A 27501-nucleotide genomic window follows, 5' to 3' on the forward strand; every position below is an offset into this window, starting at 1 on the left:
AAGGACATTGGTGAGTGGATGGAATTTTCGGGTTGGAAGGAGGAGGAATGCATTCCGCTTTTCATGGAGTGGTACGCTATGTGCCGTTCGAAAAGAGTTAAAGAAGGTAAATTGGGAGTGTTTTGGTTGGCCACTTGTTGGACTATTTGGTTGACAAGGAATGGATTTTGCTTCAAAAATGAAGTTTGGAGTATAAATGATATAGTTTGGAAGATCAAATTCTTGGTGTGGAGATGGTCCTCTTTGGGTGATATTACATACTCCAAGTGTAACTTTTACGATTTTTGTAAAGACCCGTTGTCTTTTTTATCGTAATTGTATTTGGTTTGTAATATTACTTTTTTGTCGGTTTTATGCCGCTCTTGTGTATCAAGGTTGGAGAACCCTTAGTTCTCCCATTAATATATCTCTTGCTTAAAAAAAAAAAGAATTGCGTAAGTTTTTACCCTTAAAACAAAATGTGACTGGTTACATATTTTATATACATATATAATATGACGACATAAAAGTCTCCTTATAAATTATAATAGGATACGAAACCAATACGAATTCTCTAATCAACCACTATTGGCTGTGTTCTTAAGTACTTATCTATTAGTGATGCATGCACTTACGACACCAATTATGAAGATAAAAAAATAATGATTCTTTTTGTAATACTAGTGGGGGGTCACATGGTACTAGTTAAGTCTGACTATTACTCAGTCAGATATATGTAGCAAATAAGAAAACACATTCTTCTTTCTTTTTTTAATTTGACTTGTTGAACAAACCAAATGATTCCATGAAAATCACCTTCTACAAAAGGGCTAGTCTTGAATTATGAGAACATAAGCTAAGATGGCAGAGGTGAAACTGCACGGATTTTGGTATAGTCCTTTTACTTTTAGAGTAGTATGGGCACTAAATATGAAGAGTATACCATATGAGCACATAGAAGAAGATCGTTTCAATAAGAGTCCTCAACTTCTTCAATATAACCCTGTATACAAAAAGACTCCCGTGCTTGTTCATGATGGAAAACCCATATGTGAGTCCATGCTCATTGTTGAATACATTGATGAGATATGGCCACAGAATTCATTGCTTCCTGCTGATCCCTATGACAGAGCTCAAGCCCGGTTTTGGGTTAAATATGTTGATGACATGGTACCATTTTTCAATGCTTAATCATCATGTTTGTATACTTGCACAATACACATTCATCTTGATTCATACTAACAATAATCTCTTGATGAATATTTAAAGTTTCCAGGAATTGTGGCGCTCCAGAGTAGCAGAAACGATGAAGACCGAGAGAAGGCAAAAGAGATTATACGGGAGAGACTCGGAGTTGTTGAGGATCGGTGTCTGGGAGATGAGAGGAAATTCTATGGTGGAGATGCCATTAACATTGTAGACATAGCTCTTGCATCTTTTGTCAAATGTATTGAGGTTCAAGAGGATATGTTTGAAGTGAAGATCTTGCAAAGTGAGAAGTTCCCTCGCTTGAAATTATGGTTTAATAATTTCAAGGATGTTCCTATCATAAAAGAAAATAGTCCTAGTAAAGAGGAACTGGTGGCTTGTTTAAAGCCGCTTATTGAAAAAATCTTGGCAAAGGCAATGATGGCTTCTTGAAATCATATATCATCATGGGTCATATTGGTGGAATGTACATTACCCATCTTTTTGTGATGGGTAGAGAAGTTGTCCCATTCCTTTATATTGTCTGGTTTCTTTTGTTTTAATATTAAGAGTATGTACTCAAGTTTATTAAAGTTATGTTTGGCTGATTACCACCTTATACTTTGGTTTTCCTCCAAAATAGAGGTATTTGGTGTAAGAATATTTAATAATATAATTTATAATATGACTCGTGTGAAGAGGTATTATGAAAGAGTGATCTTTAAATAATATGAAAAGATGTTATTTAAAAAACATGAAAGGGTATTATTCAAATAACGTGAAGTGATATTATTTAAATAACATGAAGGAGTGTTATTCGAATAATATGTGAATTTGTGTTATTGAAATAAAGTGGAAATGTGTTATTCAAATAAAGTGGAAATGTGTAATTGTGAATGAATATGAATGACATATAAGAAAAAGGTGTTATTGTGAAGGGTACGAAAAACATATATAAAGAGTGGTGACTTGATGGGAGTCGAACACAATAAACAAAGTACTATACTCCTTCCATAATAGTTTTTTTTTTTACCAAATATCCATCAAGAAAGGGTTTTGAGAAAGCATGAATAGGAAAGAGATAAATTGAGTATCGGTGAATTACCATCGTCTTTAATCATCATCATAGAACAAGGTACACATTTTAATATATTTATGTTTGTGAGAATCATATATTCTAAGATTTATATAATGATGATAAGTTCTTTATGAATTATATATTATGAATGAAATATAACTTATATTTGGTACACAAGATTACTTCACAAATCTGACTAATTATCATAGATAAGAGCTTAAACAAGAATGTCACAGTCCAACTAAATAATTATAAAAAAAAATTTAATGTGTTCACTTAACTTAAACATCGAGTAAATGAACGTTGGGAGTAGTTGTTTTGCTACATAAATATTGCTCTGCACCATAATTATATTTGATCAGAGAGGATGAATTTACGGCCTGTTGTAGTGGTTCAAAACTTATGATACAGTAGAGAGGAGGTTGATCTGCAAGATTAACACTTCAACACTTAAATCAGTAAGAGAGTGAACGAATTTGATTATGTATGAAATTGTGTGATTTCTTGTATAAATAGGAGAATTTGTAAGTAACCAAACACGTGTGATGATGCGTGAGATACAGTCAGTTGTCAGATAGATTTGGACAGCTAGGATAGGGCTCGCGGGAGTGATTATCTGCTTGGTAGGGAAAAGGAGCACATATGTTCTGTTCAAAACATCGCCCTTCATCATTATTGGAATTTCACGCTAATGGGCCTTATGGGCGGCCCGAAACATTTACCTCCCAAACCATTGTCTTTGTTTTTTAGGGTGAGGGTTTGTGGCATGTGTCTTTGCACGACCGTGGAATCTAGGGACGTGGAGGTCTTTGAAGGGATGTCATCGCTCTTGGGAACAAGTTCATTAAATGTCTTTCTTGTAAGAACAATGTGATGTAGGGAATGATTGACTTGTCCCTTTACTCTAATCAGTAATGACGTTTCTTCTTCCTTTAGGGTACTTGAGGTCTTTTTGAACCATTTTGGGGAAATATCTATCATTGATAGTATGAAGTAATCATATGATCCTATTAGCCTGAGAATTTGAACTTCAATTCTCGATATGAAAAGTGTAAGAAAGAATCTGTAACATCCCTATTTCTCTAAGCATGAGAATAAGTTTGTGAGACCTAATGACAATTAATGTCAAGATATTATTATTTAGTTGGAATCAAAATGGTATGGTTAGAAATGAACAAGGGAAAACCAGTGAATACCATATGGTGAAGGGGTACTATGGTCATTGACCATATTAAATGAATAACATAAAGGGTCGTTTGGTTGTGCACTTATGTCATTCTTTTGGACAAAACATTTTGTTGGAAAGAAAGAAGAAGAGAATGTGAAACAAGGAAAGGAAACGAGGAAGCCCAACTTCAACATTGATCTTGCATGCATCAAGAGTTCACCATAATCAAATATTCCTCTTCATCTCCCTCTTTTTCAGCATCATCATCTCTATCTAAGGTGAGTCTCATAGTTAGAGACTTTGGGGATTTGGGGAAAATTGTATGAAATATGGTTTTGGGAAGTTTTGGTGATTTTGCTATTGCATGTTGTTAATCTATGCTCTTCCTGTTGAAAATCCTGCTATATTAGTGTATGAACACGTTTTGGATGATATTGGAATGTTGGGAGCATTTGGATTGAAGTTGGGTTGGAGTTAGTACCTTAAAAATGCAAAAAACTTGGGACTGTCGGCGATGTAACCGGTTACATGGTTGATGTAACCGGTTACATGTGTGAAAAGGGTGAAAAATGTAATTTTTGGGTCATGTGACCGATTACATGATTCATGTAACCCGTTACATCACTGTTTTTGGCAGTGATTTTTTAGGAGTGATTTTTACTAATTTTTTTTAATTAAAACATGACAAATGTATTTAAATATTATTTAGGAAGTGAAAATAGGAAGAAATTGCATGTGTAGAAGAAAAGTATACATTTATCATATTAATGAAAATAGTAAAACCCACACTTAAGAAATTGTATCTAAATTTTCTCCATGTTTGTATAAACTAGGAGAAGCTTGGACTAATTTAAAATAACAACTAACTTATTCTAACAAACTTTGAGAGAGAAACAAATTAGTAAGTAAGTTATAGATAAATCTAATCTCTAATAGATGTACTCCTTATGGTAGTAAGAAACCTAGTATGAATTCTATAATTAACGTACTCCTATCTCTATCAAGTATTTATCTCCTAGTGATGCAAGCACTTACGACATCGATTCAGAAGACACCAAAAATAATACTTGTTTACCAAAATGAAAATATATTAATGCTGGTGCCGGTGGGGCTGAAAAATAAGCGTGTGGAAAACAATGCCCCAAGAAAGGTAGTTGAAGAATGAATGAATCTTATTAAAAAAAGTTGACTATTACTCTGCTATCTTTTTATCTGTTATAATTTCATGTGGTTAGGCTATCACTTGATGAAATTTCCATGGGAGAAAATTTCTTCCCATATTCTTCTGTCCATGAATCACCATCTATAAAAGAGCTAGAATTGGTTTAGGAATACATAAGCTAAGATGGCAGAGGTGAAACTGCATGGATTTTGGTATAGTCCTTTTAATTTTAGAGTAGTATGGGCCCTAAATCTGAAGGGTATACTATATGAGCACATAGAAGAAGATCGTTTCAATAAGAGTCCTCAACTTCTTCAATACAATCCGGTATACAAAAATATTCCAGTGCTAGTTCATGATGGAAAACCCATATGTGAGTCCATGCTCATTATTGAATACATTGATGAGATATGGCCTCAGAACTCATTGCTTCCTACTGATCCCTATGACAGAGCTCAAGCACGGTTCTGGGTTAAATATGTTGATGACATGGTAACCATTTTTCAAAGCTTAATCATCATATTTGTATACTTGCACAATACATGTTCTGATTATTTTATAGATCTAATCATTAATAATTTATTTTACTATATATGTTGTAACTATACCAGCTTGATTAAAACTAACAACAATATCTTGATCAATATTTAAAGTTTACAGCAATTGGGGCACTCCTTGATAGCAGAAGTGATGAAGAACGAGAGAAGGCCAAAGAGAGTATATGGGAGCGACTCGGAGTTGTTGAGGATCAGTGTTTGGGAGATCAGAGGAAATTCTATGGGGGAGACACCATTAACATTGTAGACATAGCTCTTGGATCTTTTGTCAAAGTTATTGATGTTCAAGAGGATATGTTTGAAGTGGTGATCTTGCAAAGTGAGAGGTTCCCACGATTGAAATTATGGTTTAATAATTTCAAGGATGTTCCAATCATCAAAGAAAACACTCCTAGTAAAGAGAAACTGGTTGCTCTTTTAAAGCCACCTACTGAAAAAAAATTGGCAAGGAAATGATGGTTCTATGAATTGATATATACAAAGCATTAGTATGTCTTTTTGTTGTCTACAATAATAAAAGATTAAAATGGTTTTATTTTAATATGGTTTTCTTTCTTTTAATATTAAGAGTAAAAGTTATAGTTTAGTTGAATAGTTTTGTTTTAATATTAAGAGTAAAAGTTATAGTTTTGTTGTCTTATACTTTTCTTTCTTTTAATATCTAGAGTAAAAGTCATAGTTTGGTTGTCATATACTTTTGTTTTCCACCAAAATAGAGGTGTTTGGTACACAAGATTACTTCATAAGTCTGACTAATTATCATTATTTTTTCCAACTAAATATTTATTCATTATTTTTTAATGTGCACACTTAACTTAAATATCGAGTTAACGAACAAAGGGAGTAGTTGCTACATAAATACTAAATCACTAGAATGTAAGTTAAAAAGGGGTAAGCAAGAATTAAAGTTTGCTTAACATTTGACACTTCAGAAACATACAGTAGATTCCGTTGATGTATCAGATTTCTTTACAATAAAACATGCATCAACAGGCAATCAACCTCGCAAATTGCTTTGAATAGGAGATAAACATACCTCACCACTCCCAGCCAACTCCTCAAAGTGCATAATTGCATCTTCAAGTTGAGAAAACTGGGTGGAATATTTGACATGCAGTTCATTGCTTTCAAATTGATTAAGTTGCCACTCTGAAAGGCCGTCACTAATAATCTTCAAACCACTTTTCAGCAATTCCACTCCTTTGCTAATTCCATCTGGAAGTTTCCTTTTTTTATTTGATTGGTTTTTGTCGTCAACTTCCATGTTATTTGATTGGTTCTTGTCATCAATTTCCATGCCCTCACATCCCTCTCTCTGTACAGCACTGACTGGAATGTTATGAACCATCTGCTTTAGTATAAGACCTTCTCTTTGTAGCAGCTCAAGCTGTTCAGGACTTGGTGCGATTGTCAGAAGAGCAATTTGCTTACTATAAAATGCTTTAAGCTCAGCCATAAATCCCTCATTACTTGCCTCTAATCCTGAAACTATATCATATGATAGTGTTGCATTCTGTGGAAGAAATCTCCATAGCTGAGTGCAAGTTGTGTTGGCAGCAAAATGTCCAAATGCGGTTATTGCCAAGTGAGTGAATGCCCAGTGCCGATCTGTCAAGATCAATTGAAATAATTTCCATGCACCACGGCTTTTTGCATCAGAGTCGTCACTTTCTAAAAACTCCATCTTAACAAGTCCCGTGAGGAAGCGAGCCAAATGCGGTTTACATTTGTACAGAAGGACCGGAGGCTCAGTGATAAAGATATTTTCAATCTCCACTATGGCTTGTTCAATATCATTCAACATGTACAGATGTTTCAGATATGAAATGATCACTAGAATTTCACCAAAAAGCCAAAGAGAATGGTCCTTTATTTTTTTGTCTACTGTACTTTTGCAGATAGAACTAATTGAAACCAAAAACTTTAAGGTCCTTGCATCAATCTCAGGTAGTCTATCCTGGCTGCAGAAAATGGGAACACAATTCTTAGAGCTGGAATCAGTTTGATAATTCTTGTTCAGTGAAAGAATAAAAGGAATCGGTTCTAAATGAATGCAAACCAGGCCTATCAATAAAAATTCAAATCAGTTTGAAACATGCCAGGGGAAGATTAAACTCAATTCTGATTTCTGCTTCCAAGATTTAGGAGTCTTTGATATAAAGAAGCAGAATAAATTTATGACAAACTGATCATAAGAATTGTGCAGACATGCTGTAAGAAGACTACAATTAACTGACGGAATGATACACAGGAATTAATAGAAAATAAAGTTATATATATAGGCATACAATAATGAATATAACAGAGGCAAAATACTTACAGTGATTGCAAAGAAGATTGCAAAGAAGCAGAAAAGATAAAAATTGGAATGCCTAACAAACCAGAGGAAGATGCCATCAATGCAGCTTCATCAAAGTTGTTGATTAAGTCAAAATAGTTAGATGTAATTCTTTGAATGGTAGTTTCTCTCAATTCATCTGAAAGCAAATCAAGTGAGAACCCTTCGATGAACAGAGCCAAGCACAAAATTGATGACATCTGTGATTTCCCATCACCAACAATAGACATGAACACCTCATCAACCACTGGTTTTTCACAACAGGTTAGAAGCAAGCAAATTGATCTTGTCAATTTCCTGAAGGAAGAATGAGGCAGGAAAACCGAGTCGGGGGATGCCAGCAGCTTAAGTAATGAACATAGTTTGTTAATAATGTTATTTGCCATTGGTGTTTCAGCATGTTGCAGTACGAAACACCAGCATTCCATCACAATCTCCCAACAAAGGAAGTGAGGATGAAAGAAATTCTCTAGTAAGAATGACTCCAACTCCCCCCAAGCTGTACTTGAAGAGATCACAATCATGAAAATTTTGAATGCTTGCAAGAGGAGAGAAAATATAGGCTGCCACACCAGTTCAACTGCTTTTCCAGAGCCAGAGCATAAAGGAAGTTGCAAAACAAGCATTCGAGAATATACATTTTCCTCAACTAAAGTTTCCAAAAACCAATTAAGCTTCTTAGTAATTGCTAATTTCATATCTCCATCAAGCTTTAGAGAATATTTAAGGAGATTAATAAACAACACAACTCGGCCAAGTATTAGTACTCTTGATCTGTCTATACCTTCACAACTACTTAAAAATACTTTATTAACCAGTGTAAAGTTACAATCAGTTAATGCTGGATCATCATCAAGGCCGGAATAAGAATCACCTTCATTAATGAATAGAAATTCAATTAACTCAAGCTTCTGTTTCAGTTTCAGTTTATCAGAATTTATCAAAGACACCACCAGATCCAAGGTTGTTTCCTCCAATAGCTCTGCAATTACTGCAGTTGCATTTTTCAGAAGATTTTCATTACTTGCAAAAATCCAAAAAGAAGTGATAATGAGAACACATTGAGTAATCTCCCTGTACATTATGTAGGCCTGATGAGGATATAGTGAGCATATTTTAACTGCATTAATCAGGTAAAATTTCACTGGGACAAATATCCTTTTAGCTTCAGTTACGGAAATGGTTTCATTCAGTGATGATGACCAAACCTCAGCAGCACATTTAAAAGGCTCAGTTATTAATGCAAGCAAAGATGCCACTATATTTGCTATATTCACTTCAGTTAAATGTCCCCCGCCAATTTGAAGCAAAGAAACAACGCCTTTCCAAGAGATACTAAGAATATTGACTAAACTTCCACCATCATTTGCAGCAAGAACACCGATTTGAGACAGCTTTTCTATAGTGTATTTTGTCATGTTGATAGCATGGCAAACATTAATAGGTTTGTGGTTTTCATTGCAAGCCATCCGGTTTATTAATTCAAAACGCGCCTTGCATAGTTTTACAACCACATCAATGACCATGTGTGCGACCTTCAATATTTCTGATCCAAATGATTTAATTTTCTGCTTAGGATCAAAAACAAACCATGCTTAACAACACATACAAAATTTTGCAATGTAAATATGAAATGAACAGCAGAAATTTCATCAATGGCACAGTTTTTTGCCCTTACTGATACTAAGTTATCTAGCATTCACTACCATCGAGCATCACCCGACTAAGAATATTGAAATGATAGATTTAAACATTCAAATACTTCATTGAATTTTGGAGACACAAATGTCAATATTAGAGGAACGTCAAAGGACTGATAAATCATTGGGTTCAATTTTGATTCTCAATCAGAGTTTTATTACACTGCACTGAATCATGTATCCACATACAAACTTCATATTTAAGCAATTGTTAGGAAAAAATATCTGACAGAACTACAATAATAAAAATTATATCTTCATATTGCCAAGTTTCATAAACACATTACCTTGGCTTCTGATACGGAATCTTTAGTTAAATTTAACACTTCTATAATGAAGGTTTCAACATTGTCCATCAATTCCTTGTTACTATTATCGGTGAATTTTAACAAGGCTGAAAAAGTTGATGAAGAAAACCTAAGGATCTCCAAAAGAAGCTGCACAGAAGATATATAAATGACTCAGGTAAAATATGATGTCACTAAAATGAATGTTTAGACCAACAAACTAGTAGATTCCTCAATGACCTTTGCAAAATTCTCAAATCAGTCAATACCATCAAAATAACATTCCTTGTTAGAAAAGGTGTTCACACTTTGGACCATTGTGTTTATATTTGTTTAAATTATAGGGATTTGACATAAAAGACTAAGCACTATCCTTATTAAATACGGAAACATACAACAACAATCAAGCCTTATCCCATAAAAATGGAGTTGGCTACATGGATCAACAATGCCATAATGTTCTATGCAAAATCATACTTCTATCTACCTAATTAACCTCGAAATCTTTCTTAATAGATTCTCTTTTAGTTTTTATAAGTCTTCTTCTACCTATAGCAGTTTGACTACTATTTATCTGATCTACTCTTGTAACTAAATAATTCATAGGTCTTCTCTCTACGTACCCAAAACACCCAAGTCAAGTTTCCCCCATATTTTCTACTCCAGGTGTTACCTGAACTCTCTCTAATGTTGTTGTTTATAATCCTATTGTGTCTAGTATTAACACACACCCAACACAACATTCTCATTTCCGGTACACTTAATTTAATTTTGTGTTGGTTCTTTACAGCCCAACACTCTGTTCTATACAACATTGTCAGTTCAACCGTTGTCGAGTAAAACATAGATGGCATATAGGACAACCAAAGTTACATTATCACATATAATTATACACTAATGTTTTAGTTTATATTGCTTGCAAGAACATTTGACAGGGAAAAAAAAAAGCAAGTGTAGATGTGGGAAGTTTTACATGAATTCATAATTTGAATAGTAGATGCAGTTTTTGGAAGAATAGTACTCCCTCCGTTCCTTTTTAAGTGTCATTTTAGCAAAAAGCTCTTCTACCAAGATAGTGGATTATTAGAGTTACTTTTCCTATCATACCCTTATTTATTTTTCTCTTTCCAAATAAATTCATTCATACATTCTCTTTTTCCAATAACTAATTAAAAAATGTGAGGTGGAGTTATTGAGAAAATAAGGGTATAATTGACAAATTATAACATTAAATTATAAAACGACACTTAAAAAGGAACAAAAAAATTCTTCTAAAACGACACTTAAAAAGGAACGGAGGGAGTATTTATTAACATTTAGTTTATGGTTATAATGTTAGATAACTACAAGTAGTAACACAAGAGAAAATAAAAACGCAAATCCAAAAGATGAACACAGTTGTTTGGCTACACATTTGGCTAAAAATATGCCTAGATTAGCAACTACAGAATAGTTATAGTTCTGTACTATTACTTGAATGAATTAAGTTTCAAGGACTATTTGAGATCAGAATTCATTAAAAAAAAATCCTACCTGGTAAAAAACAGAGTTGTGTTCGTCATCTTGAGATCCTTCTGTCGACAAAAGCGTCATTTTTAGATGCTTGCCACACCATATACTAGCCTAATCATCAATATCACATTATCAAAAGTCAGAAAAGACATATCTTCCTGAATAGGTTAGGAGATATAAAACTGTGCTGTTGTGTATAAATGATTAAAGAGAGAATAAAAACAACACACAACTAAAGAAATACCTTGACTCCAAGAGTGAGAGTTTGAAGTAAACAACTAGGAAGATTAAGATCTATATTTCTTAAAGCAACCTGTAGAATGCTTCTATTTAGCATGCACTGGGTAACATCCAAACATGTGTAATTTTCCCAATAGGTCAAGCTTGCAGTCAAGGTGGAAACAACAATGCAGACAATTACATAACTATATATAAACTATAGACGCTACTTAACTAACAAATTTAATGATAATCTATAATAATTAACATATTAATAACAATTCCTAATACTTGATTATCCCAATCTACATGATTAATTAATTGAATAAATTAATCTAACAATAATTAGTAACATATAATTAAACATAACAAGTAATTGTGGAAGATGAAGTGAAGAAAGGATACTACAAGGCAATTCATGATGGAAGCATGATCGAACTCAGATACGTCCTCGAAGTTTAAAGCTCCTAGATCGGTAAACAATTGAACACGATCCTCAACAACCTGCAACGAATTTGTAGAAGAAAAACGAAATGAAAATTAAGCGTGAAACCCTAAAATGTGGGAACGGAATGAAAGAGTAGTTGATAGGTAAGAAAATGGAAACGAGAATCGGAAGAAGCTTGCCTCGGAAGATTTGATGGCGGTGAGAATTCTCTGGATATCGGTGCAGGAGCTTCCTTCCGCCATTTTTGAGTGACTATTATCTTTGAACTTTTTCTTTATTTGCTATTTATATTTCGATTTCGGTGTTTGAATGGCTTTGTTGTTTTTTCGTTTGGCTCTCTTTTTTTTCCCGCTCTTTTCCCAAGGTGTGAAACTGTGGGTGATCACGGTCCGGTTCAACCCGGTTCAATATAATGTGAACTATCCATAAATTTAGTTGATTTATGTTCGATTTATGCTGATTTCACACTCTAATATCAAATTACACCTTATGTTAGCCTTTTAAAAATTCAATTATGTCCCTAAATTTCTTTTCGTTCTTCGTTTTCCTTTATTTATTGTTTAGTTTTATGATTGGTTCTTTTAATATAGTTTGAGTTTTTGTGTATTTCTCTAAATTTAGATTTTTTACGTAAAATATATTTTCTCCGTCCCAAAATAAATGTCGCATTTGATAAAATTATTTTTCCCAAAATAAGTGTTATTTTAAATTTCAAATGCAATTTTAATTTTTATCTTCCAATTATGCCCTCTAATTAATACTCTTAATTTATTATTCTCTCACTTTACATTTATGATCATTCAAATACACCAATAATAGTTTTGTAAAAATATTATTTTCTATTTCATTTATCACATTTTCTTAATATGTGTGAAATGACCAACTATGACATATATTATGGGACGGAAGGAGTATATGTTATGGTATGTGTATATAAGACTCAACTCAAATATATTACCTATTATTTGTTAATAAAGGAAAAAAAATTTAAATAACCAGGTTTGATAAAAAAAATACGGAAAAAACCATGTTTTCGGGGTATTTACCAAACTGTCTAGGTTTGGGATATCAGAATACTGAATGCGCCAAATAAAATGGCGTATAAGTGTAAATTTTGGGTGCATGCGCCAAATGAATTGGCATGCCCTAAAATCCAATATGTTTGCGCCAAATGGAATGGCGCATAAGTCTAGGGTTTTTGCCCTAGAAGCCAAACCATTTGGCGCCTTAGTTCTAGGGCCTTTTTTTTATTTTTTTTTTCATTTTTTTTTAATTAATTTTAGTTGAATATATTAAACTTAAATTTTTTTTTTATTTTATTTGTTATGATATTTACAGAAATAAATTTGTAAAATATTTTTTTCGCCTTATAAATGTAATGCAGAAAACGAAAATCAAAATTGTAACATCGATTACAATATAATTTAAGAACTAAACATCGATTACAATATAATTTAAAAACTAAACATCGGTTACAATTAATTTCAGAAACGATACCAAAGATTAATGAAAAATACAACAACATGATCAATGACGTCCATCACCAAGATAGCCATCCGTTCCGCAACCTGGTCTTGTAATGACACGTTTACCGCGATCGTTGATTCCGCCGCGAATATTGACACCGCCTCTTGCCCTAGCTCTACCCCTACCCCTGCCCCCTTGTGCTTCTTGTTGGGTTTGTGTCACGGGGGCTGGTACTGGGATGTCGCGTGGATCGCTTTCTATGAATTCGTCGACGCCCCCATAATTATCCGGAAAACCGCTGTTGTAAAGTCGGCTACCCATTCCCTCAAATGTGTTTATTCGTGGTGGTGGAGTGGGGTGGGAAAAGACCTCCGGTTCATAGCATCCCGCAGCACTAGAACTACCTTGGTTAAAGCCGAATTGGTTCGAAGGTGTTGCGAATCCGGAGGGGGTGCCACGGTAAGAGGATTCACCATGAGGACCATCGTCGGGACTAAGATGAAGGCTAGATGAACCGGGAGTTAGGTTTTGGCCGAATCCCCTTGAGGACCCAACAAATGTTGCAAATCCGAATGGTTGTGAGTGGGTCTGATATTGGTCCGAGGAAGGATGGCGGTCTTCATACCCTTGTAATGGTTGAGATTGGGATTGGAACATATTTGATTGGCGGATGTTGCGTGCGGAACGGGATGGAGTACTGAAAATATTTTGTTGTTGTTGCTGGATTTGTTGTTGTTCCTGGAGTTGTTGTTGTCGTTGCTGTTGTAGGAGTTGTTGTTGGCGGTGTTGCAGGCTTTGTTGTTGTCGCTGCTGAAGTCGTTGTTGTTGCCGGAGTTGTTGTTGTTCTTGTTGTTGTTGTTGTGGTTCTTCTTCCGGTTGTTGTTGTTGTGGCAAGATGTAGTTCTGTGCACGGGGATCAATCAAATAGAATGGAGCTGCAAGAAACAGGTTAGGGGTTGTGGCTGTACGATACCAACTCATGTACTCAGGAGAAGGTTTCATTTCATGGTCACTAACGGGGAAGTTTAGGACATACTGGCGACGGTTCTTCCACATCTGGCGATGATCGGGTGCAAAATCCTTCCAGTGTTGGTGTGTCCATTGATGGTTCACTCTTTTTAGGTGCCACACTCCCAAGTCAACAGGAGGGTCGGGTATCCGTTGACGCATCCCAAATTGAAGCATCACCCGGTCACTTTGATGCATTTCTATTATGTTGTACCGGATTAAGCAGCACTTTGTCGTCCAGATTTCTGCATCCTGAGCTCTAGGCTCATACTCACACTCGAGATACGGTCGCCATATGAACTGGATGCATGAGATTTATACATTACTTCGGGAAAAAATATTTAAGGAAAATACTTATAAAAAAGAAGAAAAGAATTAGAGATAATACTTGATGGGGTCCAAGGTGATCAATTAGCGTGCGGTACATTGTGATATTTGACCGCGGATTACGTGTGAAGTCCATTTTTTTCACACAATATCTACAACAAAAATATAATGATTTAGTTAGAATGGAGTAGAATGTGTAAGGAGAAAATGGTATACTAAAAACTTACCTCAAGGCATACGGAAAGTCCCAACTTCCGTTGTTAACCGGGGCCAGTATGGGCATCCTCCACCACCCCACACCTGCACCAACAGGGCGCATCCATAGAATGTGCAGGACTCAGCAACCGCGTTTTTGCATAGTGACTGGTACAAGGTAGCCAGTACCGCAGACCCCCAGCTGTACAGACCTACTCTACTAAAATCCATTAGCAAACGAAGATACATAAAGTTAACCGTGTTACCCGTGCTATCCGGGAACAAAACGTTTCCAATAAGCAACAATACATAACACCTAGTTTTCTGCAGTATGGTCTCTTGGGGAGACGCATCATTCAAGTGAAAATTTTTATAATGCTCCTTTAACCTCTTGAGGTTAACACCTTGCCCCCTAGCACCAACGGCTCCTTCTATCAAGTCTATTCCAATTGCCTCTTGGCATAAGCTATTCGCCTGCATAACACAACCATTAATTGCCTTACCATCAACAGGAAGGTCGAGTAGCATATGAACATCTTCAAGGGTGATGGTGCACTCCCCTGTTGGAAGATGGAAGGTGTGTGTCTCGGGCCTCCAGCGTTCTAGCAAAGCAAGAACAAACTTGTGGTCAATAGAAGACTCGGCGATCCTGCTAATCGGACCGAAACCAGCAATGTTCAGGTATGGTATAATGCGGTCGTCCGGAGCGATGGTATGTTTACTACGAGTGCGAAAACGTTGAACGTTCTGAAAAGAATAAGCATGCCCAAAAAAATCAGTTAGTTTATCAGGGACAGTTGCATGATTTTAAAGTAATACTAATACACTTACGAAGGTTGCGATGTTCTGGGGGGTTCCTCTGTGTGTTTCGCCCATGGTTAGGAGAGACATGGTTGAAGGCTGAAAATTCGTAAGCTGATTGCAAAAGGATTGTTCTAAGAGTAGATGAGTGATAATGGTGATGTATCTCCAGAATTCCAAGTGCTTTATATATTGATGAGGAAAAAACGGTAACATCATGCATGCTTGACATGTCAACACAGCCATAAGTGTTTGGTGTTGCTTCTGCAGGATGTGTTGGCATGCATGCAGTCAAACTATCGGTGACAAGGCATGGTGGGATGCATGCAGCTCAGGTCTAGGTGACAGCTCGGGTAGCATGCATGCAGGAGTAGGAGGAATCCTGGCAGGAAGCTGATCAGGAATCTTATCAGAAATTTTTGCAGTCGCATGCTTGTTAACAGTAACTCCATGCTGGTTTACAGTAACTCCTGGAATCGTTTCAGAACATGCAGGTGGGGACCATGTGGGACCAGGTGGGCCCCTGGGGGTCCACACATAATACATATGCGCCAAATGATTTGGCTTATTCTCCAAAAGTTCCTTCTTATGCGCCAAACCATTTGGCGACTTGCAGTTGATTTTTTTAACTAATGCGCCATTCCATTTGGGTTTACGTGTATGCCTTGTATACGAAACCCTAATTGCGATCCAGACCTAAGGCAAGACTTCAGACCCTCTATAAATTAGGGTTTACTGTGTGCATTAGTACACACAAGCAAAAAATGAGATCTCGAATAAGGTCAGATAGCTCGCACTGGACTACAGAGCCTCCACCCCCTGTGAGGCGTTTCGACTATCAACCGGACTATCGTCGAAGGACTGGATACGTCATTTTCTCTGCCGTCAAACCTCCTATGCAGGTGTTGTTTTGGAACATTCAAACCATGGACCAGCTTAAGAGAACCCTCTTAAGGTTTTTGGACGGAGAGTGGAGTCCAGGCGAACAAATCAGATCTATCAAGAGACTTAGAACAAGGGGCGGTGTTTTTCTTGAAAGACAGCGTTGGTGGGAGACTATGGAGGACGACATTCAATGCACTCGAATGATGGAGGACAGAGAAGACATTGTCCTAACCGTTGTAATTTCCTAGATGTCGCAATTTCTTTACCCTTTCTATTACTTCTGTACCGTCCAATTAAATGCTCTGAGCATATATTAATAAAATGTTTTTTTAACATTACCAAGTTTCCTATTAGTATTTAAGTTATTAATAATTAACAAAGTTATTTTCCTCAGTATTTCACCCCCTATAAATATAGGTATGAGTGCGTGGAGTTGAAGTACCAACTCTTTCTTCATTCTTACTGCAGACACTAAAAAATGAACTCAGTTTGGGCTGTCGTTTTTTTTGAGGAAGGTAGGCACATGCGTGTCTGCCTTAACCCCCACTGGAATTTCCAGAGAATTGTTAGAGCCATCAACACTGGGTTTCGTCAACTAGATGGTCCAACCAGAAAAGTTAAACAGATAGATTACCGTTGTCCATACATTACGTTGACGGATAATAATCCAGAAGGCACCTACATGTATTATTGGGACCGTGTGAAAGACGATGTGGACGTGGATCTAATGTTTTGGACATACAGTGGAGAGGTTAACCGAGGCGTTGAAGATCCACTTGTTCTTGCAGTGATACTTGAGTAGTTTAGATTAAGTGTTGTTTTCTTTGTTACAATGATCGAGCGTGTACTACAAGTTTTTATTTGTTATTTTGTGGATCTAATATTGTGATATACCGGTTGTTTTGGGTTGCCAAAACCGGATCGTTCAATTAAAATTAATGTGGTCGTTGTGTTAATTATGGTTTTTTGAAGATTAATTACGCTATATAAATAAATAAATAAATAAACATATATATATATATATAAATATATATATATATATATATATATATATATATATATATATCTATATATAAATATATATATATATATATATATATATATATATATATATATATATATATGTATATAAATATATATTATGTATATATATAAATAAAAACATATACATGAATATAGAAATAAATAAATATATATATATATATATATATATATATATATATATATATTTATATATATATATATATATATATATATATATATAAATATTTATTTCAGAACTAGCTGCTAGATGTAGGGCTGCATGCATGCTTTGTCTAGGGGAAATCGTTGCAGGAATCTTACCAGGAATCGTTGCAGGAATCTTATCAGGAATCGTTTCAGGACATATGCAGACGCATGCTAGGGTACATGACATATATAAATAAATAAATAAATATATATATACATAAATAAATATTTATATATATACATAAATAATTATATAAATATAAATAAATATTGATATATATATATATAAATAAATAAATATATAATTATAAATAAATATAGATATATATATATATATATATATATATATATACATAAATAAATAAATATATAAATATAAATAAATATTTATATATATATATATATATATATATATTTATATATATATATATATATATATATATATATATATATATATATATATAAATATTTATTTCAGAACTAGCTGCTAGATGTAGGGCTGCATGCATGCTTTGTCTAGGGGAAAATCGTTGCAGGAATCTTACCAGGAATCGTTGCAGGAATCGTTTCAGGACATATGCAGACGCATGCTAGGGTACATGACATATATAAATAAATAAATAAATATATATATACATAAATAAATATTTATATATATACATAAATAATTATATAAATATAAATAAATATTGATATATATATATATAAATAAATAAATATATAATTATAAATAAATATAGATATATATATATATACATAAATAAATAAATATATAAATATAAATAAATATTTATATATATATATATATATATATATATATTTATATATATATATATATATATATATATATATATATATATATATATATATATAAATATTTATTTCAGAACTAGCTGCTAGATGTAGGGCTGCATGCATGCTTTGTCTAGGGGAAAATCGTTGCAGGAATCTTACCAGGAATCGTTGCAGAAATCTTATCAGGAATCGTTTCAGGACATATGCAGACGCATGCTAGGGTACATGACATATATAAATAAATAAATAAATATATATATACATAAATAAATATTTATATATATACATAAATAATTATATAAATATAAATAAATATTGATATATATATAAATAAATAAATATATAATTATAAATAAATATTGATATATATATATACATAAATAAATAAATATATAAATATAAATAAATATTTATATTTATCAGGAATCGTTGCAGGAATCGTTGCAGGAATCTTATCAGGAATCTTATCAGACGCGTGATGGGGTACTTGACATAGATCAGCGTGTCTATGTGTTGGCAAGGATGTAAGAAGCACAATTTATAAGGCCACCCAATATTTTCTAAACGTTACAGCCCACACCAACAATTTTATCCAATCTGACTTGAGCTTACAACACCCAAACACTTTCCCAGTCAAAATGGCTTCATCAACCCAGTACCTTGTGCATGCCCATCTGAACGGTGAGACCTACTCTCATGAGATAGCCGGTTTTGTGATGAGAAACACTCAGGTTGTACCATTGTTGTTGAGCAAACGAGCAACATTTTCGTACTTCATTCAGCGACTATACTCTAAGATTGCAATGGGTCCTATTGCAAGCGTTTTTTACCAATGTCCCAATTTCAATGAAGACAACACCGTCAAGTTTTACGAGATGGAGATTGCCAATGACGAAGACTTGCAAGATATGTTTACCACCCACGAATACTCTGGGTTGGATTCCATCGAGCTGTACGTTACTCTTCGGGTTGAGACACAAGAAACTAATGTTGTCCAGTCACAAGTTATTGACCCCCTAGTCAACGAGCAAGACGAGGTTGACGTCATTGACGAGGAAGAAGACGATCTGGAAACTGAATTTGACGACATGGTCAACGAGGAATCCGACGACGAGCAGCAAACGTTGGTGCCTCCAGCTCATGCGTACGCACCTCCAGCACATATGAGTAACTTGAACCTCCAAGGTGACGAACCATCATCTGACATCTTCTTCACACCCTACATACAAAATGACGAAGAATTAAAGGAAGGAGACAAGTTTCCTTCTAAGGAGGCATGTCTGAGAAGAATAAAAAAATGGCACATGGCGAACAACGTTGATTTTGAAGTAGACCGTTCAAACCTGGAACGGTATGTAATCACTTGTAAAAATCCAGAGTGCGGGTTCAGACTGTTGGCCTCTTATAGGAAGAGAAGTAATGCATGGAAAATAGGGTCGATTACGCATAAACACACGTGTGTCAACGCTAACAATTCCCAGGATCATACAAAACTCAGTGCCGATCTTATATGTCAGGAGATCTTGCCTCTCATAAGCTCTGATCCGTCTCTGAAGGTTAAAAATATAATATCACACATCGTTACAACCTTCAACTACACTCCATCTTACAGAAAGGCGTGGGTTGCAAAAACAAAGGCAATTGAGACAGTCTACGGCAACTGGGAGGAGTCATACAAAATTCTTCCCCGATACCTCAATGCGCTACACAGTTACGCACCTGGCACTGTTACTATTCTAGAGACACTGCCCGCGCATGCACCGGATGGTAACCCTGTCCAAGGAAACGGAATATTCCATCGGCTTTTTTGGGCGTTCAAACCTTGCGTCCGAGGTTTTGCACACTGTAAACCCATACTTCAAATTGATGGGACATGGTTATACGGCAAATACAAAGGAACAATGCTCATGGCGGTTGCACAAGACGGGAACAGCAACATATTTCCAGTGGCGTTTGCTATCGTCGAAGGAGAAACTGCGGCGGCTTGGAGTTTCTTTCTAAGGAACCTCCGAGAACATGTTGCTCCCCAGCCAGACATATGTTTAATCTCTGATAGGCACGCTTCCATAGAGAGTGCTTACAATAATCCAGCGAACGGATGGCATGACCCCCCTTCAAAACACGTCTATTGTATTCGCCACATCGCCCAAAACTTCATGCGGGAGATCAAGGACAGACATCTAAGAAAGGCCCTAGTCAATGCTGGTTATGCATTGACCCAACCCACATTCCAGCATTATAGGAGTGAGATTGTAATGACAAATCCAGAGGCAGGTACTTGGGTAGATAATCTTTCCAGGGACAAATGGACAAGGGCATACGACAATGGCGTGCGATGGGGCCATATGACAACTAATCTTGTGGAATCCATGAATGGCGTTTTCAAAGGCATCCGTAACCTTCCAATCACAGCACTTGTGGAGGCCACATACTTTAGGATGGCTTCACTCTTCTCAACAAGAGGCAGGAGATGGGGTGATGTTAGGCAAGCTGGTCAACTATTAAGCGATAGTTGCATGAAATTTATGCAACAGCAATCGGCAAAAGCGAACACTCATCAGGTGACTTCTTTCGACCGATTCAATCGCACGTTCAGTGTGCGCGAGACAATTGACCACAATGAGGGACTGCCAAGGCAACAATATAGGGTTCTTCTCGACGAAGATTGGTGCGACTGTGGAAGGTTTCAAGCTTTTCGTATGCCTTGCTCACACGTCATAGCTGCATGTGCGTATGCCCACTGCGACGCTATATCACTACTGTCTCCGATTTACAAGACTCGGACATTGCTCAGAGTTTACAGTGTTGCGTTTCCTGTGGTGGCCAAGGAGGATTACTGGCCTGAGTATGATGGAGAGGTAGTTTGGCACAACGACGCAATGCGGCGAAAGAAAAAAGGGCGTCCCAATAGTACACGGATTAGAACCGAAATGGACGTCCGCGACAAAATGGAACGAAAATGCAGCATTTGCCGTCAGGTGGGGCACAATATCAAAAGATGCCCTAATCGTGGCTCGACATCGTCGCAAGTTTAGTATAATCTGTATTTTTTTTAATGCAACGTATCAGTTTCGCTTACCGCCTCTTGTAACCTTGCCTCCGTTTTTCATCAATAAATTGTGCTTTAGTGAATAACCGAAATTGCCAAGGCAAACAATATTCAGACATATTCTTCTGTTTTTCCAAAATCGATTTTTCAGACCCTTTCCAGAATCGATTTATCAGATATATACCCGAACCGGTGTGCGAAAATACAGGAAACAAGTAAAATTTTAAAAAAAAAAGACACAACACATAGTAGCCAAATGAAATGGCGCCTATGTGTTGTTATAGGAGTGCATGCGCCAATTGGATTGGCTACTCCCATTTGCCCTAATTTTTTTTAGGGTTTACGCCAAATGGATTGGCTAGTTGGGTATATATGCGCCAAATGGTCTGGCGCATTCACTTCCAATCAGTCCCAAACCTAGACAGTTTGGTAATTTACCTGAAAACATGGTTTTTCTTGTATATTTTTTATCAAACATGGTTATTTTAATTTTTTTTTCTTAATAAAGTGTCTTTTAAAAATAAAACATACTTAAACTTAATATAATTGAGGTCTAAAGTCACAGTATCCAGCTTGATGTTTAAGGATGACATAAGGCATTAATCTATCCCTGATGTCATTTTATAAAATTATAAAACTAGACAAAGCATATATTTAAAAGCATTGACATCACCTTTTTTTAAGCTATATAAAGCATATTTAAATTAGATACTACATTTGTCTTACAATTAGTGATATGTTATAAAAATCTCTTCTTTCTCCCTCAAAATTTTAGTTATTGTATTCATATCATAATTCCCTCATAGATGGAAGTATGCGCTACACCTGCCTCTTAATAAGGATCTTGTGTATCAGAAAACATCTGACCATTGATCCATACTACAGTCCTTGTTGTTATGAAATTTCAGTTTTAATTGTTAGTCTGTGTTATGTCTATGGTTGGCTTTTGATGACGAAACAGTTAATGTTGGGTTTCATGATATGTAAGGCTCCCGAACAGTGTGGTATCAGAGCCTGCACAGAAGGAAGGGGTGCATATGATATGAATATAATAGAGAGAGTGAGTAAGGGAGAAAACCTCTTATACATGGAAACACCTGAAATAAACACTCAACCTATTACTACTACCTCTTATTCATCGCTTCCAAAACTCTGTAAAAAGACTTTGTCCCATAAAATAGAAAACCTTGTTGAGTACTCTCACGTTCCAGAAGATGCTCAAATTGCCGAAACAATACCTCCTCTCTTAAGTCCGTACAACATCTTCAAAAGACAAAGAAGTGTCACCAGAACCATCCGAAATCTCATCTCTACAAATTGCCCTCATATCAAAGAATACGTCCAGTCATCTCGATTAGACCAATGCAGCTTAAGAGCTACAAACCAGGAACAATATGTAGATCTAGAAATTCCTCAGTATCTCATTAACCACTGGAAGACTGAAGGATAGACAGCCTTACACTTTGGAGCTGTTAGACTCATCCTCTCTCTTCATGGAAGGAAGAACTAACCTGTTTTTTGCAAAATAGCTCTACTGGACTCCAGCTATCTCCACTATGAGAATGTTGTGATAGGAACTGTTCTTACCACACTTCATGCAGGAAGCGTGGTTCTCACCATCTTTCCAAACTATAATGTGAGTCTTAATGATAGTACTTTGTCCACCAGACTGAAAGTACAAGTCCAGATCACCGGATCTGACCAAGTTCCAGAAGCCATGTCAGCTACCCTCCATCATCAGATAATATACCGCTTACAAAATCACTCGATAGATCTTCCTCTCTCAGGATGCTCTTCTGATTCACTATTAGTTGTCACCAACAGAGAAGAAGATGTACCATCCATAGTTCATATTCCAAGAAGAATCACAAGGGAAGAATTAACCCAGCTAATTCCTCTTGAATGGATAACCAACTACGAGAAACTCCATGCTGACAAGAGACCTATCCAATCTCAAGAAGCTACTTTCAGAAGATCTGTTGACAAGAGAGTCAAAACGATTTGCAAAAAGCCAGACGAAGGATCGAGCTCGATATCTCCGATCTTCCAGACAATGATGACTCAACCAATTCTCAAAGAAGACTGATGTCCTATCTATGTTGTTACAACAGAAGGAAAACCCATCTACACTGATAAAATAGATGGCCATTTGGGATGTTGATCCAACAAAGTGCGACCCAGATTGTGACTGCTGGATGCACGACAATGATATTGACCGAGATATCATTTTTCCCAAGACAAAGAAAAAAGGAAGGTGTAAACCCTCCCCATCTCCTCAAATGAGATCTGATCAAGACAATGGTCCATGGGTAGGAATCCATGGGAAAAAGAAACCCCTCTGCATCTATGAGGAAGGACTTAAAATCCTCAAGAGAGAAGGGTTGTTACCACCAGATGATCCAACTCTTATTACATGGTCACCAACAGACCATTGTAAGCCACTACATCCTCCGGCTGTTACTCAGCCAATTCCTTGTTTTATGTATTCCAACGCAACTCAGGAGTACGACCGACAATTCCCTACTTTGGAAAGAAAGATGGATCCAATCACAGGAAGAACATATAAACCCTTCATTCATCCAAGTGAAGTCCAACCTGATGGGAAATTTAAACCATCAACTCAAGCTGAAGAAGTTCTCAACTGGCAATCAGAAAATATGGTTTCTCAAAACGAAATTCTTCAAAACCTTGATAAAAAGGTAGATAAAATTGCTGAAAAAATAGACGAGACTGATGAGAATCTCACAGTCTTATCCTAAAAAATACATAAACATTACAGAAGCCTGAAAGCCCAAGTTTCCCAGCTGGATCGAGACTTGCGACAGATGTTAGAAGAAAGAACTTTTGGCAAGACATTTGACCAAAAGGAAAGAGAAATTAGAAGTCTACAAGGCCAAGTAAAAGAAATAGATGATTTCTTAAGAGCCTCTCATGAATGAAAGCCCAAGCCGGTTGAAAATTCTTTCTTTAACCCTCCTTCTTTTCCTACATATTTCAAACAACTAGAAAGGCCTTCTCCTTTCTATCCCACCTATATTTCACCACCACCAGACCAGGCAAAATACATACCTACAGCCTACAGACCAAGATCTTCCAGAACCACCTCTACCTCAACCTTCAAGACGAAGGGGAAAGTTGCCTGCTTAAGCGCTTCATCCTCAGACTCCCTAGATATCACTGAAACACTTCCTCCAAATATCCAAAAGGAAGAAGAAGCTCCTGACAAAGGTTTCCAAGCCATGGCAATCACAACAAATTTTGAGTCTCCCCAAAAAAATTACTCCAACACATCAAAACAAAAGGCGGATGAGTCCTCCTCAAATGGTGACAACGACTCTGATCAAGAATCATCTTCTGATGAAACATTAAAGTCTTTTTCAAATAGATCAGAATCTGAAGACAACTACATTCCAAGACTCTTCATGGCAAATGTAAAAGATGAAGAATCTTATTTTGAAGAGGAGACTCCTGAAGAAACCTTACTCCCTAAAAAGACTAAACCAGATGGCGGTCCTTGTTTCACCTTTGATGATATTCCGCCGAGCCGTTGGAGAAAGAGACTACTTGAATTTGGAGCCTGGATTGACACCCAAATGATGAAAACAAGTTCCGACAGCTATAAGATCATTGAAGAATTTTGCTGTAGAATGACATGCACGATGAAATAATGGTATCACAACCTTGGAGCCTTCAAACAAGATGAGTTACATCGTCTAGAAACTACAGCTAATATTCTTGGAGTTCTTCACCAAGAATTTATCGGTGACATGGAGATATTTGATAGGAAAAACAGACAAGAATTCTTTGAGATGAAGTACTGCTCTCTCAAAACAAAGGACCTCGACAAACATTATCACAGGATGGCACATAGGTATTACGTCCTTAATGTATACAATGACCCCAGTCTCAAGAATACATATGTATCATCCCTACCACAAGAACTCCAGCCAGAAATTCACAGGATGTTAGCCGCAGCTCAAAAGGATATTAAAACCATGAGTCTTAGACAGATTCATCAGGTGACGTTAGAAGCACTTGAAAAGCTTTGCAGTTTTCATCACCAATTTTCAGAAGTGATAGAACAGAAGTCAAGGTTCACCCAAGCATGTAAGAAGCCTTACTTGGAGATTAAATGTAAGGACAAAAGGTGTAGCTGTACAACAAAAAAGAAGTATAAAAAACACACCAAATCTCACAGAAACTTCAAAGGAAAGAAAAGAAAAAATATGAAGTTCTTTAGAAGAAAGTCTTTCAGAGGGAAAGGGAAAAATCAGAGATGCTTTATTTGTGGGAAAAGGGGCATTTCTCTAAAGAATGTCCTAATAATACCCATAAAGCTGCAAAACTGATTAACTCTCTTCAGCCTCTAGAAGGGGATTTGAAATCTTTATACTCTGAACAAAGCTCGGCTGATGAAGAAACAGTCTTTGCACTTCAAGACTCTTCGTCTGATGAAGCATCATTTTCAGAGTCAGAAGATGACAAACATCTCCCTGTTTATTCCTTCAAAGAGATAAGCAATTCCTTTCCTACTACCCCACTTCCTTGTGTTGAAGTTCACGTCCTTGCAACAAAGTATTCTCGTCTGAAGAAGGTTATAGCTTATATGGACACTGGGGCTCAAATTACAATGATGAATCCCAGCATTCTCCCAGCAAAATCATGGGAATCACATGCCGCATACTTTGTAGCAGCAGATGGAAAAGTTTTCAAGACAAATTTAATGACCAAGGAAAAAATAGGAATTAAATTTTTCCCAGACTGCATAGTCTGGACCAAGGTCATCGGCAGTAATCTCCCTAACAAAGACATTATGGTAGGAATGGATGTCTACTCGGCAACAAGTAAGCTTCAGATTCTCCCCACTGGAATCAAATTTAAAAGAGAATTCAAATCCTATTCTGGGATATTGAAGTTATATTCACTTGCTAAGATTCCTGCTGGCTATGAGGAAATCAAGTCCAACCTTCTCAAACTATGTGCAGATAGCCATGAAAAATTCCAACACCCAAAACCTCTGTGGAAGAATAAAGACTTTTTTGTTCAACTTCCTTTCAAGCTCAACGAAGATGTTAATCCAACCAAGGCAACCCATCCAGGAATGAGTCCATCAGAATACAAATTAGCCAGAGAAGAATGCAATCAGCTGCTCAAACAAGGCTTGATAGAACCCACTAAATCAGAATGGGCTTGCCAAGCATTCTATGTAGAAAAGAGGTCTGAAAAGTTGAGGGAAAAAAAGAGGCTAGTATTTGATTACAAACCTCTAAATCATTTTCTAAAAGATGATAAATTTCCCATTCCAAAAGCCTCATCCTTGAATGTTTTCATCAAAGATGCTCAGATCTATTCTAAGTTCGACCTCAAGTCAGGATTCTGGCAATTAGGTATTGATCCCGAGGATCGTTACAAGACGGCGTTATGCATTCCTAACGCCGAGTATCAGTGGACGGTATTACCATTTGGACTTAAGGTAGCTCCATCACTCTTTCAAAAGGCCATGACCAGAATTTTTGAGCCCATCCTCAACTGTATCCTCATCTATATTGATGATGTACTGTTATTCTCCAAAAAATGAAAAAGCCCATAAACAATTATAGGGCCAATTCCTTCAAATAGCCCAACAGCATGGAATGATGCTCTCTGAAAAGAAAAGTCAATTAGGACGGACAGAAATTGATTTTTTAGGCATGCACTTCTCCCAAGGGAAATACCAACCCAACCTCATATTGCTCAAGAATTGTTAAACTTCCCTGATGAAAATCTCACAGTTAAACAAATCCAACAATTTCTCGGTATAATTAATTATATTCGGGATTTCCTGCCAAAACTGGCAAAGTACACTAGTCCTCTATCCCAAATGCTAAAGAAGAAACCTCCGCCGTGGGGAACACAGAAAACTGAGGCGGTGAAAGCTTTGAAAAAGATCGCACAAACTCCTCCTGCACTGAAAATCCCTGGAAATGGCAAAAGAATTCTACATACTGATGCTAGTGATCACTATTGGGGAGCAGTTCTGATAGAAGAACTCGAAGGGAAAAGATACTATTGTGGTCATGCCAGTGGCCAACTTAAAGAAGCTGAAAAACATTATCACACCACCTACAA

At 36.2% G+C, this 27501-nt stretch overlaps 3 protein-coding genes across 3 annotated transcripts; 2 read left to right on the forward strand and 1 right to left on the reverse strand.

Moving 5' to 3' along the window:
- Positions 1–682: 682 nt before the first annotated feature.
- On the forward strand, positions 683–1922 carry LOC131643875 (probable glutathione S-transferase). The gene is made up of 2 exons (XM_058914220.1): positions 683–1149; positions 1249–1922. The coding sequence occupies exons 1-2, from the start codon at positions 841–843 to the stop codon at positions 1618–1620; spliced, it is 681 nt and encodes a 226-aa protein (XP_058770203.1). The 5' UTR covers positions 683–840; the 3' UTR covers positions 1621–1922.
- A 2429-nt stretch (positions 1923–4351) lies between these two features.
- On the forward strand, positions 4352–5673 carry LOC131643876 (probable glutathione S-transferase). Its single transcript, XM_058914221.1, has 2 exons — positions 4352–5067; positions 5229–5673. Exons 1-2 carry the CDS (start codon positions 4759–4761, stop codon positions 5586–5588), a joined length of 669 nt encoding a protein of 222 aa, XP_058770204.1. The 5' UTR covers positions 4352–4758; the 3' UTR covers positions 5589–5673.
- A 361-nt stretch (positions 5674–6034) lies between these two features.
- Positions 6035–11947, reverse strand: LOC131643874 (uncharacterized). Its single transcript, XM_058914219.1, has 7 exons — positions 11816–11947; positions 11594–11692; positions 11214–11348; positions 10991–11080; positions 9458–9607; positions 7453–9038; positions 6035–7093 (listed from the first exon to the last, which is right to left on the reverse strand). The coding sequence occupies exons 1-7, from the start codon at positions 11876–11878 to the stop codon at positions 6130–6132; spliced, it is 3087 nt and encodes a 1028-aa protein (XP_058770202.1). The 5' UTR covers positions 11879–11947; the 3' UTR covers positions 6035–6129.
- Between the last annotated feature and the right edge of the window lie 15554 nt (positions 11948–27501).

This window comes from Vicia villosa, linkage group LG1 (assembly GCF_029867415.1).
Source record: "Vicia villosa cultivar HV-30 ecotype Madison, WI linkage group LG1, Vvil1.0, whole genome shotgun sequence".
Classification (NCBI taxonomy): Eukaryota; Viridiplantae; Streptophyta; class Magnoliopsida; order Fabales; family Fabaceae; genus Vicia; species Vicia villosa.